Below are 20,211 nucleotides of genomic sequence, written 5' to 3' on the forward strand. Positions count from 1 at the left end.
CCCCTCGGGAGTCTTATTTTGTTGCGGACGGTTAAGTCGCGTCGTGCGTGCGAGCTACAAATACCATTAATTGAAACTATTATTTGAACGAAAGGAAAGGGGGGAAAAAATAACGTTGCGCTATGGCAGACCGTCCGAAACCTACATTTTCCTTATATTACGCTTCTGGAACAACGCACGATCATTGTATCTATCCGCCTCTGCTGTGGTCGAGCTTGCGAGTCCCGACGTTACCAAGGAAATAGAATGGCTGCAATTAATCTCGCCCGGTACAATCGGACCAAGAAGGTGCGCCCTACGTTTATTACTGCAATATCTCTCACGCTGATGACGTTCGCCGCTCGAGTGCACGTTCGTCACGTAACATATCTGCCATATAACATCGTTACACACTCGTTGTACAGTTTGTTGATAATATATTGCCAGTGATTTCTCGGTCTAATTTTGATCAGTCGATAGCAACGTGAATCTAATAGAGATGACTATATAAACGTTACTTGTACATTTAAACATACAGTAAAATATTTGTAATATAATAGAAAAAGAAGAAAAATTATGATTTTTCCTTTAAAAATTTTAAATCCTTTTATATACAACTATATTTATCGTCGGAAGTATTGTATTGAGTTACAGTACAGAATATGTGAAAAGAATATAAGGATAACAGTATATTATTACTAGTGTATATATATTTGCACAACTCTATATCATTGAAGAAAAATAGTCGTTGTGTGGCTCCGGAACTTCCGTTTATTTCAATCTCGCTTCATTACACGTGTACGCGTAAGAAATACGGCTTTTCAGTTTTCGGTGAAATTTCCGGCGGAATTCGAGCGTGCGGACGGTGCAGAAACACATCGGGTAACTGCCGCTTGAGAGTTTCAAGTACTTCTGCAAGCAAGAAAGATATCTGTTCTAGCTCGCGTAGCAGGTGAAGGCGAAATAAGATCGAGGAAGAGGGCGGGGTTGGCCCAGCAACAGCTGTTAGAAAACTTTACAGACCTTTGGGGTAAATAATCTCGAAATGGCGGGACGCTCTCTGGAAAGAGAGACTCTCGTTTCTCAGGACTGTCGAGTTATGATAATTCTTGCAGTTTGCTTGGTCGTGCGAGGAGAGACGATGACAGAACCATTAGGAAGTTTAGAAGTGCCGGCAAATTTCATGTCATTTTTTAATAAATGATATTCGTAAAATAATCAAGAACATTCAAATTTCCCTATAAAATATTGATACCAAAAATGGCCTAGTTGAGTATGGAATAATTAATACACATGTAGAATAAGTTTGGTATAATTCTCCGTACTTTTGTTACGCAAGAATAAGTAAAAGATTTGTGTGTATAAAATTTTTTTAAATAACGAACAAAGATTTACTACGATAACGTTACTACGATATACTTTTCAACATTGTCGCAAAACGTTATTTTCATCTGCATTACTTAACAGTTGCAGAGATTTTTACGAAACGGTTCTATGAAAATAAGAAAGCGTTGAATGGGTTTACAAAGGACCTTTGATATTCCCTCCTTCGAATGTGCTATTCTATCGTTCCAGGCACACCGGTATAACTCACTTTTGCAGAGAAGCAATCACATACATATTTACTCGGATATATACATCTTATTTATATCTGTTAGAGTTAAATTGAATATGTACACCCACTACGTCCTACTCGCTTTACAATCTCTTTTTCTTGCCCGTGCTATTTTACCCGTTATTTCATTCTTTCATCCACTATCCTACTGCCTGGGAGTTCTTTTTTCGCTTCTCAACCTTTCAGCTCGACCTCTCACCAAAAGCGAGAAACTTTGTCTCGTGGAATAGACGTTGCCAATTATTATATTATGAAGTCACAATTCCACCACATCCAATTATATCTCACGAAACTAATCCGCAACTTTCTTGACTAAATTTCACCTAATAGGATTTTGAAAACACAGCTCGACTCCCACGCTGGTCATGCGAACGAAATTTTTGCTGACAACGAGGAGCGGAAAAAATGAGATGACGTACGTTACGTAGTGATGAGAATATCCCACCGCGAGATAAGCATCACTGTCCTTGTGTTGCTGCGAAAATGATAAGAGAATTTAATTTGCATGAGTTTAAAAATAATTGAAAACTTTCAAGCAAATTATACGGGAATTTCTAATGTATTAGATAATATAATATTTTTTGCAACACTATACGTCTGGTTTATGCGGACAAAATACAGGAAGAAAAGAAAATGGTTTTGAGAAACGAAAGAAATATCTTTTATTTTTTACAATGTAAATAACAATTTTATTTTTACATTTGTCTAATAACACTTTAACATATAAAATTTATATCTTTTTTACCGTAATTACTCAGATTATCACAAATTAAAAATAATTATATCCGAAAAATATATTTTAATACATTTTTTTTATTGTCGCTTAAACTATCGCTACGCAAAATCTATTATCCTTTTGGTTTCGAAGCAAGGCGATTCGTATACCACGCCGCGCCGTTGTATGCATCGAGTAGCTTTCGTGAGAATTTTGCGCATTCCTATTCTCAAGGGGAAACATACGAAATCTGCAAATAATATTCCTTATTTTCCTCGTATTCCCTTTCGATGGGTAGAATGAGTGCAAGTCAGCATGGCGATATTGCATAAGAGAGAACGTGCTGGAAATATATCTTCGTTGATACTGCTGTGTCTAGAAACTTTCACCCAAACGGCATTCTTATGTAGGCGTCTCGTGCAAGGAATATTTGCAAAGCGTTATGTATGTTTCCAGTCGAATGTGTCAAAATCTCGTGTACAATCCAGATTTTCCCTACTTCAGAAAAGAATCCGCGTTGGAATGACTTATAATACATTAACATTTCGTATTATAATACTACTAACATATTATTGACACACACACACACACACACACACACACACACATATATATATATATATTAATTTAAAAAATAAAATATATAACGTACAATTTGTGACAAGAAAGTACAAAATAAAGTAAAAGTTTGAGGTGCGAGTTTACAATTCAAGGTAACTCTACAAGCTGCAATAACAAAGTATGTATAAATGTGCGATTATTTAAAAATATTTTCACAGAGTATAAAGATATTTGTAAAATGTTCTCTCTTTTGCTGATTTTTTGCAAACAGAAAGCTTTGTTGTGTACACGCAATCATTTTTACTTAATTTTATGCGTGTTGTATCATTGTACGCGATGCAATGTACGCGACGACAAGTATTACGAGTATATATAAGAAGAAGAGCGAGTATATATATATATATAGATTAATCATTTTTATAATTTTAACATCTTATTCGCGCAGTACTTTCGGGCGGCGGCTGCGGCGCACAGGACATAACTCTCAATGTCGATCTCCGGAGCGATTGGAAATATGTCCTGCTCTTCCTTTGTGAGACATTTCTGCAGCAGGTACACGCGATTCCTTTCCGCTAGCCATGGTCTCGTTGAAATTGACTTCAAAGGTTGAAGTGCATTACGAACTCTGTTGTGCTCCGTGAGAATCCTGGGGAACAGTAAAGATTTTACCTTCAGGACTGGTCGTTTCTTTTACCTCCTTCTTGCCATTAATGCTCGTCTCGCTTGATTCTATTGACTCGAACTTTTAGCGATTTCGACTATTCGCAATTCCTTCTTTCCGCAATATAGGGAACATCTTTTTTTGAACATTTAGGTGAAATTGTATTTTCTCGAATATATGTACATGTGAACGTATATATGCTATAGAACGAATGAAACGGGATTGATTTTTAAATAATCATTTCAATCATAGTCGAGAAAGAGGATCGTAAAGTACCATTAAGCGCAAGCAGGACAGTAAAAAAAAACTTTCTTCGTCGCAAACTATATAATTTCCAATCCAACTTATTACGAAAGAATCGCGGAGAACTTGACGGGAGAGTTTTCTTTCAAGAAAGAGAAGAAAGCTTGAGCTAAGTTGGTGCGCAAGATTTACTCTGCACGCGTCTGAGAGCAAACGAAAAAATCAGAAAAGTATTTGACACAGAACGAATGCCGAAAGCAAAAATATTTTCGTTTACAACTCGAGCCACGAAGCGAATCGGTTTCTGTAGCACCCGAGTTTCTGTAGCATTTCCTTATCCTTTCCTTTTCTTCGCGTATAATAATGTGTAAATAACAATATCGATCATTAATATGTGACCATTATTAGAATGGGAATTCCGTCGAAAATAAAGGTTGATTTCACGTCCAAATAAACTGACACGCCTGACCAATCTCTAAGAGTACGAAAACGAATTTCGATGGGATAGCCTGTCAAGATTTTCCGAAAGTTTTCCCGATCGTGGCATCAGATTTCATTTCTCAGAGCAATCAAGCGTCGCGGCAGTAGTGCAACTTCAGCGACTGGGAAACGAATTTTTCCATTCGAAGACGTAATTTTCCTTTTCTCGGCATTCACTCGCACGCGCAAGGGAAAGTAGCACGACGAACTTGTTTACGTCACTCGCGCCTAAATCACAGTTCAGATAACTTTTACTTTTACCATTTGCGGTGCGTTAACCGAGACGTACGCCGCTGCAGGCCTTTCACGACGCGGAAAGTTGAGGAGACTGAACGTAAGCGTTCGCGATCACGATCAAACTTTCATGTAAGTCTCTTCGTCGGAACTTACTCCCGCGATCGCGAGAGCAGTTATCGGCGAAGTTCGAGGCTTCATGTATGAATGACTTTAATCGTTTCTTAATGCTAGCATATGCAACGAAGGATTATCTCCTAGGTGCATCGAGATTCAATGTTGATTCTACAATTACCTTTGAATTTATAATCATCATATAATCAACATTCCGAAATTTACTATTAAAACTGAAAATATATGTATATATAACATTAACTATAAATTTCTTGGAATTTTAGACTCTACATAAATTTTGTTATAAATGATAACGCACATGTAAATATTTTAATAATTTACACAAATGGCAGCCAAATTGCGTTAAAGAAAATTGACGGCTTCAGAATTTAGTTAGAAAGTTATGTAGAATTTCTATTTTAATTTTTATGCTGCATATTTTAACGCAACGTATAAGCTATTTATAACTTATAAATTGAGCCATAATATCAAGTAAAGCGTTACGCTCTTAGAAAATGACTTAGTGCCTTTAATAGTGTTGCGTTCTCCGAACAAGTTAATATCGCGAGCAAATTTAATATTGCCAGCTGTTGCAGAAGAGCGCTACGAAACCAACTTTAAACTTAGACAATACTCCAGTACAAGCAGCTTATCCGTTGACCTCTCGATCAAGTATCTAATATATGAAAGAGCACATAACACAAGAGTAAAGTGTAACGTCTATTTAAACGATAGCTTCGCTGGCAATTTATGTATTCTATTTACATAAAATATTAATAAATTGCGAAATAGCGATTAAAAGTTAACGGAAAAGAACAACCTCGATACTTTTCAAAGGTATTAAATCATTTTTATGGCAAAGTTAGTGACGGCGATAAAATTGGCCGCGTTGAATTTTTCGCGAGACTACGAAAGGGCCGCGCCAACGAAGACATTGACGAAGCTATGACGATAAATTTGTGACTCGTAAAATTTCACGATAAATTTCGCGCCCGTGTGGTACCTCTGTGTTCTGCCGCATAGACCAAAGACGATGTCGCACAGTAAAGATGGCAGCCATTCGAACAACAGCACCAAAATCCAGTACAATGGTGCAATAGACGTCATTCCACGGATTCCGAAGGTCGGATAGGGAAACTTCGAGTTGGCCCGTCGGCTTTTTTTAATCAAATCTTCCCACGTGCAACCTATCAATGCCGCATTATAGACAACCGGTTTTGTAGCCTTGGTTCTGTACAAAAATGAGGAAGTGCATGAGAAAGGATACAAATTATTTACAATAATACACATTACAATAATACGCATTAATACTTGTAAAAAAAAATTTTGAAAGTTTTGAATTTCATTATACCTCACTATAATTATAATTATATAAAAATATTTTATTTTTTATAATTTATTTTATTATAATCAGATGACGAAAGAATGTATCACATTCCAAAAGTCCTCTTAAAATTTCTCTTAAATGTTAATTTTTTTACATGTTTAATAGGAAAGTAATTTATTTGTCAGAAAGTTATACAAATAACAGCTCAGAGTTAAAACATATATTAGAAGATCTAGAATTACTTTTAACAACTACTAATAATTAATCGTATTTTAGACTAGTAAGTCCTCTCAAATACGAGAATAATCGGTAAAGGCGAAAGAAGGAGGTACGAGAAGCAGATATAGAGTGCGCCTTGCTTCTTGCAAGGCGAATGCAATCAACTTATTCGCAGTTCAGTCGTTCGGAAATACTTCAGAGCGAAGCGAAGAGATGCTCCTGGTTGAAACTAGAATCAAACGTAAGCTCTCCGGGTTTTCTAGGAAAAGCCCGGAAAAGCCTAGCTATAAGTTTCATTCGATTGGTTCGTTGTTGGCTGACTTAAATAAAGCTTGCGATTTAAAAAGTCCAGTTTGATTCTCGTTGTGCGTACCGTCTAATTAAAATCTTAAAGCTGACAAAAAGAAAAGCTCGGCGAAGGATGGCATCATTAATTGGGAATTTCAGTTGTTTCCTTCGCAATCTAACATGTTGACATTCTCACTGCAATATTATTTTAGATCTTAGATTTATTTTCACGTTTCACATGAATATTTTCTTCGTTGATGTGTTTTCCACGTGAAAAATCAATGCATTACTGATATCTTGAATTATTCGTTTGATTAACTTTTAATGCAACTTATCTATTCCTGCCGAGACACAATTTAGCTATTGATTTTAATTACAACCTCGCATAAAATCTACGATAATCATTTTCTTCATCGAACATAAATCACATAATCGCTGTGCTGAGTCGAAAAAATCTCACGTTGAACAGATATTTTTTCCCGAAAATTAACTAGAAATGCAAAGTGTGAACACGGAGATTTATTTTAAAATCACTTCTTTCCATATATACGTTCATGTTGAATGTTATATTTTTTAAGACTATTTTCAAGAAAATGTTCTTTGTAAAGGTAACCATTGTTTATTTAAAAAAAAAACTAAAAATAAAGTAATAGCATTTTCAGTGTGAGAATGATATTTTTGGCGCGTGGTTACTTTCAAAAAAATTTGTAGTTTTGTTCCATCAATACAGTGAGTATCAATTTACAGTACTGATTGACAATCGTACTACGCGTAACTGCGTTAGAGTCGAAAAGTATTCGCTATTCCAACACAAAGAATTTATGATTTCGTCAAGACGGGAGTAATAGTCATGCTCTCAGTGGATTGAGGCTGAATCTCCAACAAAAATCGAAAAGAACGAATTCCGCTTTAGACAATTGGAGCGGAAGCGTCGAATGCGAGTAAACAGTAACAACCACGGAAACCGCGCGCACATGTAAAACGTGTTTGCCCGTATCCAATATCTCGCATTGGAAAACTAGATAAGCCGCGTCTGCAACGAATTCCGATTGCGATATGTTAAAACCTGCAATGGACAGTGAGATTTATTCTTTTTTTATTAGTAATTTAATTTTTTAAATCGAACAAATAATTTTTCACAGATCCGTTAATCGATAAATAATCAACTTTATGTGTGTGAGATTTTCTATGAATTTTCGCGTTTTTTATTTTCTCTCGATTTTGCACTTTGTGCTATTGACGCAAGCAGTTTTTTTATATAATAATTTTATATAATAATTTTTTATTTGCGCTTGATACTTTAACAACATTTACAAAAAAGATGTCGAGTAGTTTTTCTTCAGCGGTAAGGTTTTATTGAAATATATTATCGATGATTATCTTTCTGAGTTGAGCACAAATTGCTTTGAGAAATAACTATAGCAGATTGCATATCTTTGAGAAATGATAGCTTTACTTTCTGATTCACGTTTTGATAATAATTAAACAACATTGACTATTACTGCTCCATAAAGTTGCTCAACATCGCACACGCGAACGCTTTTAGCACTAGGATCGACTTTCTCTAATTAAACGTTAAATTAACGTAATATTTAAAAAATGACTTGATGGTTTTTGCGTAAACATACTGTATATGTACATTGATAAATGACTTTCTGTGCAGAAATTTTATTATTACAATGAGACGAGTTATGGCATGTAAAGTTTGATTAATGCGAACATAGCCATAAAAGTTCGCAGCAACGAAAATTAAAAACGCTTTAAACTCAGGCTGCTGGATTAATCCTCTCCTGAATTGTTAAATATTCTTGTTATTTTTATTAACGAGTAAAACTTTGAAAAATTAATGTAAAATAAATAAATATAAGATTTACATCTCATACATACGTGCCGACTTCCCACGCGGCTGTGATTATCGTGTTTGCTGCTATATCTACCGGAATAACTTCAGCCTGCAACTCCGAATTGCCGTACGCGAGTCCCGCGCCGATCATAAGGGCGGTGGGTCCTTTCAGGATATCGGTAAATCCAGGCATAGGGTCTTTGTAAGCCGGTCCGATGCAAGGAAAACGCACCAGGGCGATCGGTAATTCGGGAATGTTTTCATTCTGCACGTACTCGTTTATCTTGCCGCGATGCCTGAATATGCTGGACGCTATGGCAATACTCTTGAGGTTCGGTAATTCCAGACAATATTCCATGAAGAACTCGTGCGGCCCGGCAGCATGAAAGGCCACGGTGACCTCCCTCATCGAGGCTTTGTCCTCTGTGCTTAGGGCAAGATCCTCGTAAAGCAGATTCCCCTCGAACGTTTTCACGCGCGAGATCGCGCCCGGCATCTCCTGCCTGAGTCGTTCGTACCTGCCGGGTGATAATAACGTTGGTGACGTAAATCGGCTTTGGAATTTACTACGAGGAGGTTTCATCAAAATGGAGATGCGTCGAGGTATGAAAAGATCGCGCGAAACGGACTCGGTTAAAAATGTCAAGGAATCGCTGAATAACATACACAAATTTAAATTTTTCGATGCAAAAGTGTCGTGAGCTCATCGTCAAAATGAATACGACTACTAGATATATTCTACATATACGACTACTAGATAATATACTACATATATTCAGTGTATATTTAATAGCGAATTTAATTGCGTTAATATATGTACACTAATCCAATCCAATTAAATTTGCTACAAGTGTATATTTAAAGCACTTTAAAAAATGCAAATTGCTAAAAGATTTTCCAATTCTACGAACTGGTTATGTTTTTGATAAAAAGCACAACATATTTTGTCATTTCGAGTCCTGCCTAGAGATTTATACAATTAACACCGTAATTATTTTAAGAGGAACAATTTAGGGAGAGTTTCAAATAGGACGAGGAAGATCCGACAAGCCGCCACAGCCGAGAGCGATTTCGCCGAACGTAATAGCGTTGAAGCGGTTGCGCCTTGAACGCTCGGGCTGCTCGTCCATTTGCATTTTCTCATTTACGTGCGGGGCGATCCTCTTTTTCAAGCGGAAAAACGCAGCGATCCGGCGGTAACTACGATTTCCCGGGGGAAGACAATCCTTTCGCGGATTTTAATTTCGCGAAATTCAAAACGCGCGGACGAATTTTCCGCGCGGTCGCGGATTTTGCGGGGGCGAGAAAGGGAGGAAAAGCACCCCGGGCCGCGTATACTTCATAATCTTTCTAAAGGGGGCACGGAGGCGTGTGCTAATGAAAATAAATCTCTCTCTACGAGTTTTAGCCGCCCTCTCCCCGGAAGGGCCGCCGCGCAATGCAACGGCGCAAAGTTTCACTTCGCGAGCATCTTTGCAATCTAGGCGATCGTTACCATGAGACGAGCACCGGATTTAACGAGGCAATTGGGTTTGTGCATCTAACTAAACACGTGCGTTTAATAATATCTCGCTTTCTCGCTTTAGATTCCATGTTATTGCCGTGTAATATCGGATAAACAACGCGATCGTATCGAACGCAACTTTCTCTCTCCCTTCATCATTTCAGTCAATATTGTTCGCGCTAAGTTTTCAACTTTCAAAATTACTATTAATGATGTAAATTTTTTAAGGAAGATTTTACGAATTGCATTAAATTAAATCGAAATTTCCAAAATTACTTTATTCGGCTTTCAGTCATTATTCAACTTGCATGTCAAATGTTGGATGAAATAAAATGTTACGAACATTGTATGTATGTTCATCTAATATTGATGTAGAATTAAATTTATTTTAAATGATATATACGTAGAGTTTTTTTATCATGAAAAAATCGTCACAAAAAATTTTCTGCGCATTACGGTACTTTTTTATCATTATGTACAAGAATAATAAGAGCAATAACAACTTTGTTTTGCTCAAAATGTTTGGAATATGCCGTTGTTGCGCGACTTTGGCGAAACGAAAATCTAATTTCGCCATCGATTCTCAACGTAAGGTACTTCACGTTTTCGGAAATCCCGTGGAAAGCCACTGAATGCGAAGAGAGGGAGAGAGAGAGAAAGGTGTCTTTTTCAGTTCAATGTCCTCTGGAATAAATTCGACGCACGCTTCCGACCGGAATCGCGGTCACAATTTAACGCTCACAAAGGCGATATCGAGCGCGCCCGACACGATTTATACAGGCACAAGATGAACGCGAGAAGGAACGCGAGGAGGATACCCGTTCGTACCCAGGCGACGCGAATATCTTCTTTAGCCGTTCCTCGCCGCTGAGACCATTTTGGGATCTGAGAACGATATACACTCTGACATTCGGTAAGCACCGTAGGATCTTCTCCAGCAAAATACGTCCCAACTCGCTGGTGACTCCCGTGAGGAGCACCGCGCGATTCGCGTACCACTCGCACAGAGACATTCTCGATGACTGGGAGCCTGCTCGAAAAGCGAACCGCGATGAACGCGCGAGGCGCTCGATTCCGCCTATGGTGATAGTACCTGTAGTGGAATATCACTCGTGAGAAAGGAAAAAAGACATCTACATACGTTGACGTACTGTGTATATGTTTTACTATAGGTCAACGGTTGAATCGAACGCGCACGATTCGAGGCGACCAGATTATCGGTAGCTTTGTACATAGTTTACAATTAAATAGTTTTTGCAATATTATATGTAATAAATAATAACATTTCACATACACGCAATACAAAAGAAAAATATCTAATAAGTATAAGAGAAATTTTATATATGTAAACGGAAGAAAGTTTAGAATGCGATTATTAATATTCGAGAAATTATTCTGCTTTTTTATGCACTTTATGTACTACAGTGGAATTTATGTACATGCATTCCAAATGCGTTTCTGATGTTTTTACTGCAATTATTTCTTTAGCATTGTGTAAGCAGTTTCGATTCAACGTTTTTAGCTACATGTGCACATTGTTTCCTAAGAACAACATTAAAAATTTTATGCCTTGTTAAATTAATCCCGATCATTTTTTGCAAACACGAAAATGGGTTCTCTTGAAATCACTCGCAAATTACATTAGTACACAAATATTAATCTTTAATTAAATATTATAAATTATTAAGAAAGAAAACCAAATATAATATGGCAATTAGTTTGACCCAGTAATGTCGATACGTTTCGATTAAACGTGTCCTCATTGTTGCAAGTGTCGGATGATCAATCGAGACAAAGGAATTGAATTGACAAGGAAGTGGCAACGCAAGGAGCTCATCGACATCACTGGTATTTCGATGTAAATGAGAACGACGTTTATTGTAGCTACGTTTACCAAGATTGCCGGTTACGTGGGTTTTACATTACCATAAAATCCGTAGCTTTGTTTGCGGTCGAGTGCTTCATTGAGCTGAAATCAGGCATCACATGTATCTTTGATTTATGATCAAGTAAATTAACGAATATAATATTTTATTATCATTAATTTTTAATTTTGATAGCGCGCGCGAATAATAATATTTGTCAGGTGAAAAAATTAATGTTTCTTTATTAATGATTTTTAATTTAATGAGAAATAACATTTAACGTTATTTGTTATTTTTTATAACAATTATTAATAGATAATTTCAGAACGCATCGCATTTTAATTTTTGTGCATTATGTGACTTCTCGTTATAAGTAATTAATTTAAAAAAATATAACAGTCTTCTAGACATTAAATTAAATTCTAGAGATTGATTACATTCCAAAGATGGCTATCTAGGTAAATGTTCTTACGACGTAACAAAATGAGGTCCACTGACGTGAGATTCGAATTGATGTTAGGATGGTCAATTAATACAAATACGGCGCGGGAAATATTCGGATTTTTTACGTGTCCGGCTATTCGACGCGCAATTTTCCCGTAACGTCACGCCACACCCGGCCCCGTTTTCCCCCGTCACGGTATTTCCATGTATGAATATGTGCATTTTTTTGTTTCAGTGCATGTTTCGTTTCATACATGCCCGTTCGCGCGCGCCTGTTGTTTTCAATGTCCAGGTCCGACAAATCGCGCCCGATGGCTCGCTGTTTACGAATAAAAAATCAAGCCAATTTGAAGCAAACCGTGGTTTTACATGCGGATGAAAATCCGCGAGCTTTTCCGCGATGGCCGTCGCCGAGCATCATAAACGCTGGTCAATGACGATAATATGTATAATGATACCATACAGGCAAAGTGCACAAGCGGTCTCGCACGTTAATTACTTTTTTTGACCAGTCGTGCTGATCGTCCGACATTATTTGAACAAGTATTTCATCATTTATTATGTTTCTGGTTAATAAATAGCATAATAATATATGCTAATAATGAGATATATATGTATATTGATAAAGTATCATGACCTAATATCACTCGATTTAATGATAAAAAGATCGATTACATCTTACTTATTTTATTTATTTATTTATTTATTTTTAACTCATAGAGTTTGATATATTTTTTTACTTTATGTTTTATATAAAGGATTATAGGTTAAAATTTTGAATAACACACACAAAGCGTAAAAACAATGCAGAGAGTATTTAGAAAATCTTTCGAAAGTTTTCATTTAAACTTTAATTAATAATTATGCTTAAATTAGAAACTACGTGCATAAATCATTTAAATTGTTGCCGAAAGTGTTATACGACTATAACCATAACGTCGGCTGGTGTGATTGTAAAGATAGAACCGGTTTCGCAGCATTGTATAACAAAGATAGGGATCACATGAAAGTGTTCGCGATTCTTGAAATTGGTAACCGAGTTATGTAAATCCCGACAGTACAACAGTTTGTTTTCTCAATTTTGTGTACTTTACCTTGCGAGATGCACAGAAAAGGAAAAAAAAACAATTAATAATTAATAATATTGCACGAGAACATAATTAACTGCTTTCCTTCCACTCACTTTGTGTATTATCCGTTTTTTATCGTAACTATCCATTTATTTAATTCGCTCCCGCAGGGATGACTGATCCGTACAGTCATTTGGGTTTAGCGAACCCACGGATCCGAGCTCATTATACTGCGGACGCTCATTTACACGTACATTTACACATCATGTATATTCATACACAAATGCACTTTTACGAGTTTAATAAATATTTAAGTGAAAGTAAGATATAATTTAATTTGAGAGAAAAAATACGAGAGTAAGAATAACAATCTAAACGACACGAAGTAAAAAATTTGGTCATAAAACGTCTTTTAGATGTCTTAAAGATGTTTTATAATTCAATTTTAGATTTTACGTTGTCTGGAAACTAGATATTTAACAGCGAATAGAATGGCAAAAGTTTATTTTCTATTTGTATATCTTAATAACGATATCTTAATAACGTAAAAATAAATTATACAGTTAGTATATACATATAAAAGCGATCATTCTTCAGGATGCGCGGTCATCAATCTTACCCGTCCAATAAATCGAGATAAACGATTACCAGGCGATCATACCTTGACGAATGATATTATACTTCAGAAATAAGGAAAACCATCGTACTTTATGCATTTATGTATTACACAGAAACGGGAAGTTCCTTTGGCGGAAAGACGTGGCAGTTCTGCCATTCGAACGTGTCGATGAATAAAACAGCATCGCTGTCCCGGCCAGACACTTCTCTCGATTCACCTACGTATATTTTTTTATCGTCCGGCTCGGACGCGTTTCACGCATACGTTTCGTATGTGTACTGATTTTTCTTCGCGTCGACGGTATTTTTTCATGCCATGAAATTTTTACAATAGCGGAAACAATGAAGTAGCGCGTGACACATGTCACTCATCTCATTCTGCATGGGATGTGTGTACCGCAAAAATTTTATTGTTCATGTCGTGAAAATAATGAAATACGCTTTAGGGATACATTGTTTAACTTTAATTAATGCGATATAAATTCACGAGGTTGTCTAATAAATCAATGATTTTATTTTTATCGAAATTAACGATGACATGATTTCTACATACGATAAAATGCGAGGAAATTAAGCTTTATAATAGTAATGTGCTATGGCATGCATTTGTTTTTAACTTGGCTTTGACAAAATTAAAAAAAATTGTATTGTGTTTACACATTTATTTCATATTTAATAATGAGGATATTTTTCAAAACACAAGTTATGAATTATTTATTAATCTTTATAAATCTTTGATGTTTCTTTAAATCTTTGATATAAAACCGTACAATTTTAGAAAAGTTTTATTACAAGATTAGCAGACGTAACACGTCATTTGATCAGAAGGGTTAACGCAAAGGATAATTGGCTGTTTTATGAGTCTAACGTCTTTAAGGGTTCACGCCGGCTGTTTCTTCCAAGTGCTTGGCTCCGTCTGGGTTTGTTTTACCGTTATGCTAAGTACACGCTACAGCATGCTCGAGAGCATTGTTTTTCTCTTAGCCAGACAAATAACCGTTAAGGAAAAGGTCGTTTGTGATAGTGTACGAAACACACGGAATTCTCGCTATTACGTGGGCAAGATTAAAATTTGAATTATTACGGATACAAATTTCTATGTTGCGGCGCATCCTAAGTGGCCGGATATTTCTAAGCGGTAATAATGCACTTTATAGTACTGATACGGATTATGGTGCATGTGTACTGTTATTAAACGATTCGTATCTGTATATAGCGTCTATGTTAATCCGGCAATAGAAACTCCAATAATGTTGTCGTCGAGCTTTTCACAATTTACGCACTAATTTCATTAAATAAGACAGCTATCGTAATATTATTGTAAATTGTTTTCATCAACGAAAATGTGCATTACCACGTAAATTACTACGGTATTGTAGCGTTATATTAATTTGCTACGAACTTCTTAATTAGCAATTAGTCAAAAAATTATATTCTGCATAAAACCACACAAGTGATTAAATATAACTTTTATTGAATATATATTTGGCAATTTTATTAATTAGTGGTATGCTAAGGTATTTTTTATTATTGATAAAAGGAAAAACAATTATTGCAATTAATATAGAATATTTATCTACATTTATATTATATATATTTATTTATATGATACAAACGAACATATCTTTGTATAAAGTATACATCTAATTTATAATTAATTTATATCAGAAAGATTAATGTTTATAATTCCTAAATTAAATTAAGAAAGCAGATAGATTTATATGACACTATAAAACACAAGAACAATATACTAATTCTGTCGCTACGTATATAGCCACTTCCAGATCTGGTAATGGTTTGGACGATCTTGGTGAATAGACTTCTTGTTTTTACGGGCTCCGGTTCTTTCACGTAACCCTTTAACACTCTATTGATAGCCTGGCTGTAAACGCATTGTCCTACTTTCGAATTATAGATGTAGCCAAGTTGGCAGACGCAGACGTAACGACCGGGCAGATTTAGGCAACTCTCACCAGCATTCCGCGTACAATTGTGTGTGCCTCGGACGCACTCGTTTACGTCGACGCACAGTCCGAATCTGGAAGACCACTCATAACCGCGTTGATGACATTCGCAGCTCACGTTAATCTGATTCGTCTTGAGTGCCTGGAAGTCGCGATTCTCATTCCGATTTAATGTGCATTTTCGATGCGCTGCAAACACGATCAACAGTGGTTGGTTCGCTTGAAGACGGAAGGTTTCAAGAGTGGTTTAATTGCGTTTGCGGTGCACATGGAATGCAAACCAGCATGCAAAGATAGTAGTAAAGTGTCGACGCGTCACGTTTGTAGACAAAATAAGAATTCCATCCATGAAGTTACACGACTTTAGAGTGTGTGATAATACGACTGATTTATCCATAAAAATTTGAATTGTGCACGATACCACAAGCGACTCGGTAATTCCATGAAATTGAAAGATTATTAATTTCTATAAGAAACTACTGCATTAATTATTATATACTTTTTACAAAAATTAGCTGCATGTAAATGACACTTAAAAAAACGTAGCAAGGTTATATTGTTTATTAATGTTGTTAGTTCAAGACCTTGCTGCAAATAAATACGTCTTGAATGTATTTATCTGCAGCAAGGTTTTTATCGATGTAATAAAATACAATTCACTGCGCTACGTACGGCTATAACCTGGCCATTGTGATAGAAAATATAAATGAGCCTCTTTCGCGCAATGTAGGTATCTGTAACGGGTGTCCACGCACCTGGTTGATTCTCAGCGTAGCAAGGGTTTCTCTGCGACTGGTAACAGTCTTTCATGTACCGGATGTACTTCATGGGACAACAATGGTCAGGGCAGAAACTGTACAGGGCGCAGGCGTACGGTTTCGTGTCGTCTGCCCGTGGATCCTTGTTATGAACACCGTATTCATCAAGACAGTTGGCATGATTGTCACAGGGCTCGCCGAAGGTAGCTAAGTCCGGGACACCCAACATCGTGTACCAGCACATATAATAGCTGACGGTGGTGCGCCATTGGAAGCGTTCTGAAAACAGTATTTAACGATCTTTACCTGAGACTGAAATAATAACTAATATTATTTCTGTTAACTCATCTCGATTTATGTCAGAACTGAACGATTTGGTTTTTATGTATTGCAGCTTGAAAAATTCTTTGCGCGAAGAAATTGTTCGTAATAAATCGCGCTCGTTTTTATGTCATTATCCGAAGCGATATCTAATGCTATTATGCAATCCATTATGTAAAAATACCGTGTCTCTTTGATCTGTTTTTAAGAATTAACTATAATCTAGCAGATCTAAATAAATTTATACGCTACAATAATAATTGTGGTAATAAATTGTAGCAATATTTAAAGGAAGCAAAATTATTGTAACTGAATTACTTTTTAATTGTTCGGTAGAAATATTTGTGCGTATTGGATTAATGCAAAAACATTTGAGATTTATGTACTGCTAGTTTTTTACAGTTCATAGCTTTACATAAAAGATATAATGTAAAGGTATTATGAAATTCATCATCGAATCAAAATATTATAGGAAGAGAATTCTGGAAAAATTAATTAAACAGTTATTTGCAGATTTTTATTTTTTCAAGCTTTTGAGATATAAGGTTTAAAGCTGGCCTAATTACAAATTACATTTCGACTGTCGCGCGATTAAATAAAAATCTACAAATAACTTTTATTTTAACATTTCGAGAATTTTCTTATTATAGTCTTAATTCGTGAATTCCGAAACACCCTGTAGATATCAGTACCTGGATCTAATTTCGAGGGAGTAAATGATACGATCAAGACTATCGCCTAGTTCGGTCATTCGATTGGAAAACGATTTAGCCGTTAGCATGTGCAAATCGAGCTTAATGTTCCGGCGTGATTAGGTATACTCGTGACGAATCGATGCACTTGCCGATTGGACCCTGAAACGGAACTGCGGTGATATTGTCCCGCCTTTGGGCTATCTGACAATCCCTTTGAGCGGCCAGAATCTGTTCGGAATTGTTCACAAGGTTCCACTTTTGCTCCCTCATGACCGTGATAGTGTCGTCCTCGCGCCTGAGGGCCGTAAGCCTAATGGTCCTTTCGAGATACTTGAGACACTCGACGAAACTCGCCTCACAATGCTTACGCACCTCCCAGTGCAGCGATCTTAAACCGGGTTTCGGGAATTCTTCGTACAGTCTGCTCTCAGCCTCCTCTGGGCTCTTGTAATACCGATGATCGTAGTCATGAAACTTGTGGGCGCGAATAAAATACGCCACGTCGCGGATCACCCGGTTCGTGTCCAAGCTAGAATCCGGCACGTTCGTCGCCTCCGGATCCACGTCGGGCACGTCGCTCACTCGTATGTTGTGGTCCATAACCTGTTCGGTCAGCGGCACCATTGGTATCTCCACCTTGTCCTCGTCCTCCGTCGTACTCAAATCGGTGACAGTGGACACGACGGTAGATTCGATCGTTGGAGGCAATGGTGTTGTGACGGTCGTTATTAGCGGTACACGAAATACGAGAAGAGAAATATAAATAAAACGTAATATACATTTGGGGAACTCCATTTTGAATTTCTACTTTTTGTAAAAAGACTTTGTTTTGTTTTTCTACAAAGACAATTGTCTGCATCAAATTTTTATTGATATTTTAATTTATGTTTCACTGAGATATTTCTTTTCAAATTCCTTTCAGATTCAGTTATTCCCCGGAGTCTCAGTTTATTTTTTGAATTCTAAAAAGAATAGAAACGTCACATGTCGGGCTTGAAATGAGTATACTTTTTCTTCCTCGCGAATGAACGTGTCTCGAGTGAAATTGGCATTTCCTTCTCTGGTTGCATTGCTCGGAATGTCTGGTGAGCTCGGGTAGCGTGATGCATCCTATTACGTGGCACGCAGATGCGCGTTCAAATTACTCGAATTGCGAGGAAGAGGCCGTCTGTTCGTCTTCTTACTCGCGACGCTGAAAAGACGAAATGAGAAGAAGCGCGAGAAAAAGAACGAGGTACACGGAGAAAAAAGTTGTATTAAGCCGTATCTACTGTGTGAGCGTTATTCATCTTCCGCAGCGTCCACCGACTTACAGTTTACATCTCGGGCGAGAATCTCACCAGCGAGGATAAGTACCCTGTTATATCTCATTCAGTCGCGGCTTTATTCGGTCGAGTGACTTCGCGTTGAAGGCGACTTCGCCCGTCTGTGTCTTAGCGCGGGCTTACAGAAACTTCCGTACAGCAACGCATAATAAGAGGCACCTTCGCGACACGGGGTGAATCAACTTAGCCGGTTCCCTCGGGAGCAACTACTTTAGCCGACCCTTTAAGAGTATCGACTTTACTTTGTAAAATGTATTCATAACATACATCACGAAGAGGACTGACAGACATCACTTAAATAAAGTTAATCAGGAAATCATGCAACTTCATAATTCATATAATAGATTGACATTGCAGGATGTAAACAGAAGTTAATTTAGTCTTTTTTTAGTCTTCTTTTCCCATTTTTATAAATTATGAATAAAAAACAAAATTATTATAATGGTATTCAGCTTAAATACTGGTGTATATATTTCAAAATTTAATTTTAAATATATTTATTCGCAATTTTAACATTTATAAGTGAATTTATACGATCCGTGAAGATAGAACGTTAATGCTGTTGAGTTTTATCTGACAGTGAACCCTACCGTTCGTAAATACCATATAAGAACCTGCGCGAACAGCCGCGAGCGGATATCTCTTGTCGAATTTCGGACCACCAGTCCAGCGATCCCAAGAGTTTCCATCCGCGTGGAAGAAAGAGGGACCCCGCGCCGCAGCTCCGAATTTCTCGCTCATCGCGTATTCCAGTCAGCACTTTCGAAAGACAGAGTAACGTCCAATCCGACGGCGAAACTGGGTCAACATTTGCTCGGTGATCTGAGAAAACGGCGAAATACGCGCGCGGCTCCGTTAGACGAACAAGAAGCGTCCGCCTCCGCAAAATTTCATCCGACGCAAGAGCGATTCGAAAGTTTTGCCTCCCCTTATCCGCCGAGTGCCCTATCGCGTCGAGAGGCCATCGTTTATCTTGGATAATGGCGAGCAAAAAGGTTCGAACGCTTCGCAATGGTGCTTATTAATTCCTTGGCCAAGCTGACTGCAGAACCAGTTGGTAAATCACGAGCTTTTCGATCGCGATCCGTTTGAGTCCCCGTTTATTATCAGGGCGTGAAAATTATAGGAAAAACTTGGAAAATTCGCGAGAGGGAGAGAGAGAGAGAGAGAGAGAGAGCATCTACTCTGCTATATTAAAAAGGTAAATGCGAATTTTATGAACAGTTTGGTAACTCATTTTGTGAAAATTAGAATCAATTTGCAAACACAATTCTGCCGATTTGGTATTAAAACTATAATAGATCGTCATATAGAAGCTGCCATATAGCTTATGTAATTTCGATTAATATACCATCGTTCCGTAAAAGG

The 20,211-nt window shown here is 37.1% G+C and overlaps 1 protein-coding gene and 1 pseudogene across 1 annotated transcript; both read right to left on the bottom strand.

Moving 5' to 3' along the window:
- Positions 1–2,315: 2,315 nt before the first annotated feature.
- On the bottom strand, positions 2,316–11,877 carry LOC105836445 (annotated as a pseudogene).
- A 3,480-nt stretch (positions 11,878–15,357) lies between these two features.
- On the bottom strand, positions 15,358–18,319 carry LOC105836441. Its single transcript, XM_028191715.2, has 3 exons — positions 17,668–18,319; positions 16,500–16,781; positions 15,358–15,933 (listed from the first exon to the last, which is right to left on the bottom strand). The coding sequence occupies exons 1-3, from the start codon at positions 18,311–18,313 to the stop codon at positions 15,470–15,472; spliced, it is 1,392 nt and encodes a 463-aa protein (XP_028047516.2). The 5' UTR covers positions 18,314–18,319; the 3' UTR covers positions 15,358–15,469.
- Between the last annotated feature and the right edge of the window lie 1,892 nt (positions 18,320–20,211).

Source organism: Monomorium pharaonis, chromosome 1 (genome assembly GCF_013373865.1).
Source record: "Monomorium pharaonis isolate MP-MQ-018 chromosome 1, ASM1337386v2, whole genome shotgun sequence".
Lineage (NCBI taxonomy): Eukaryota > Metazoa > Arthropoda > Insecta > Hymenoptera > Formicidae > Monomorium > Monomorium pharaonis.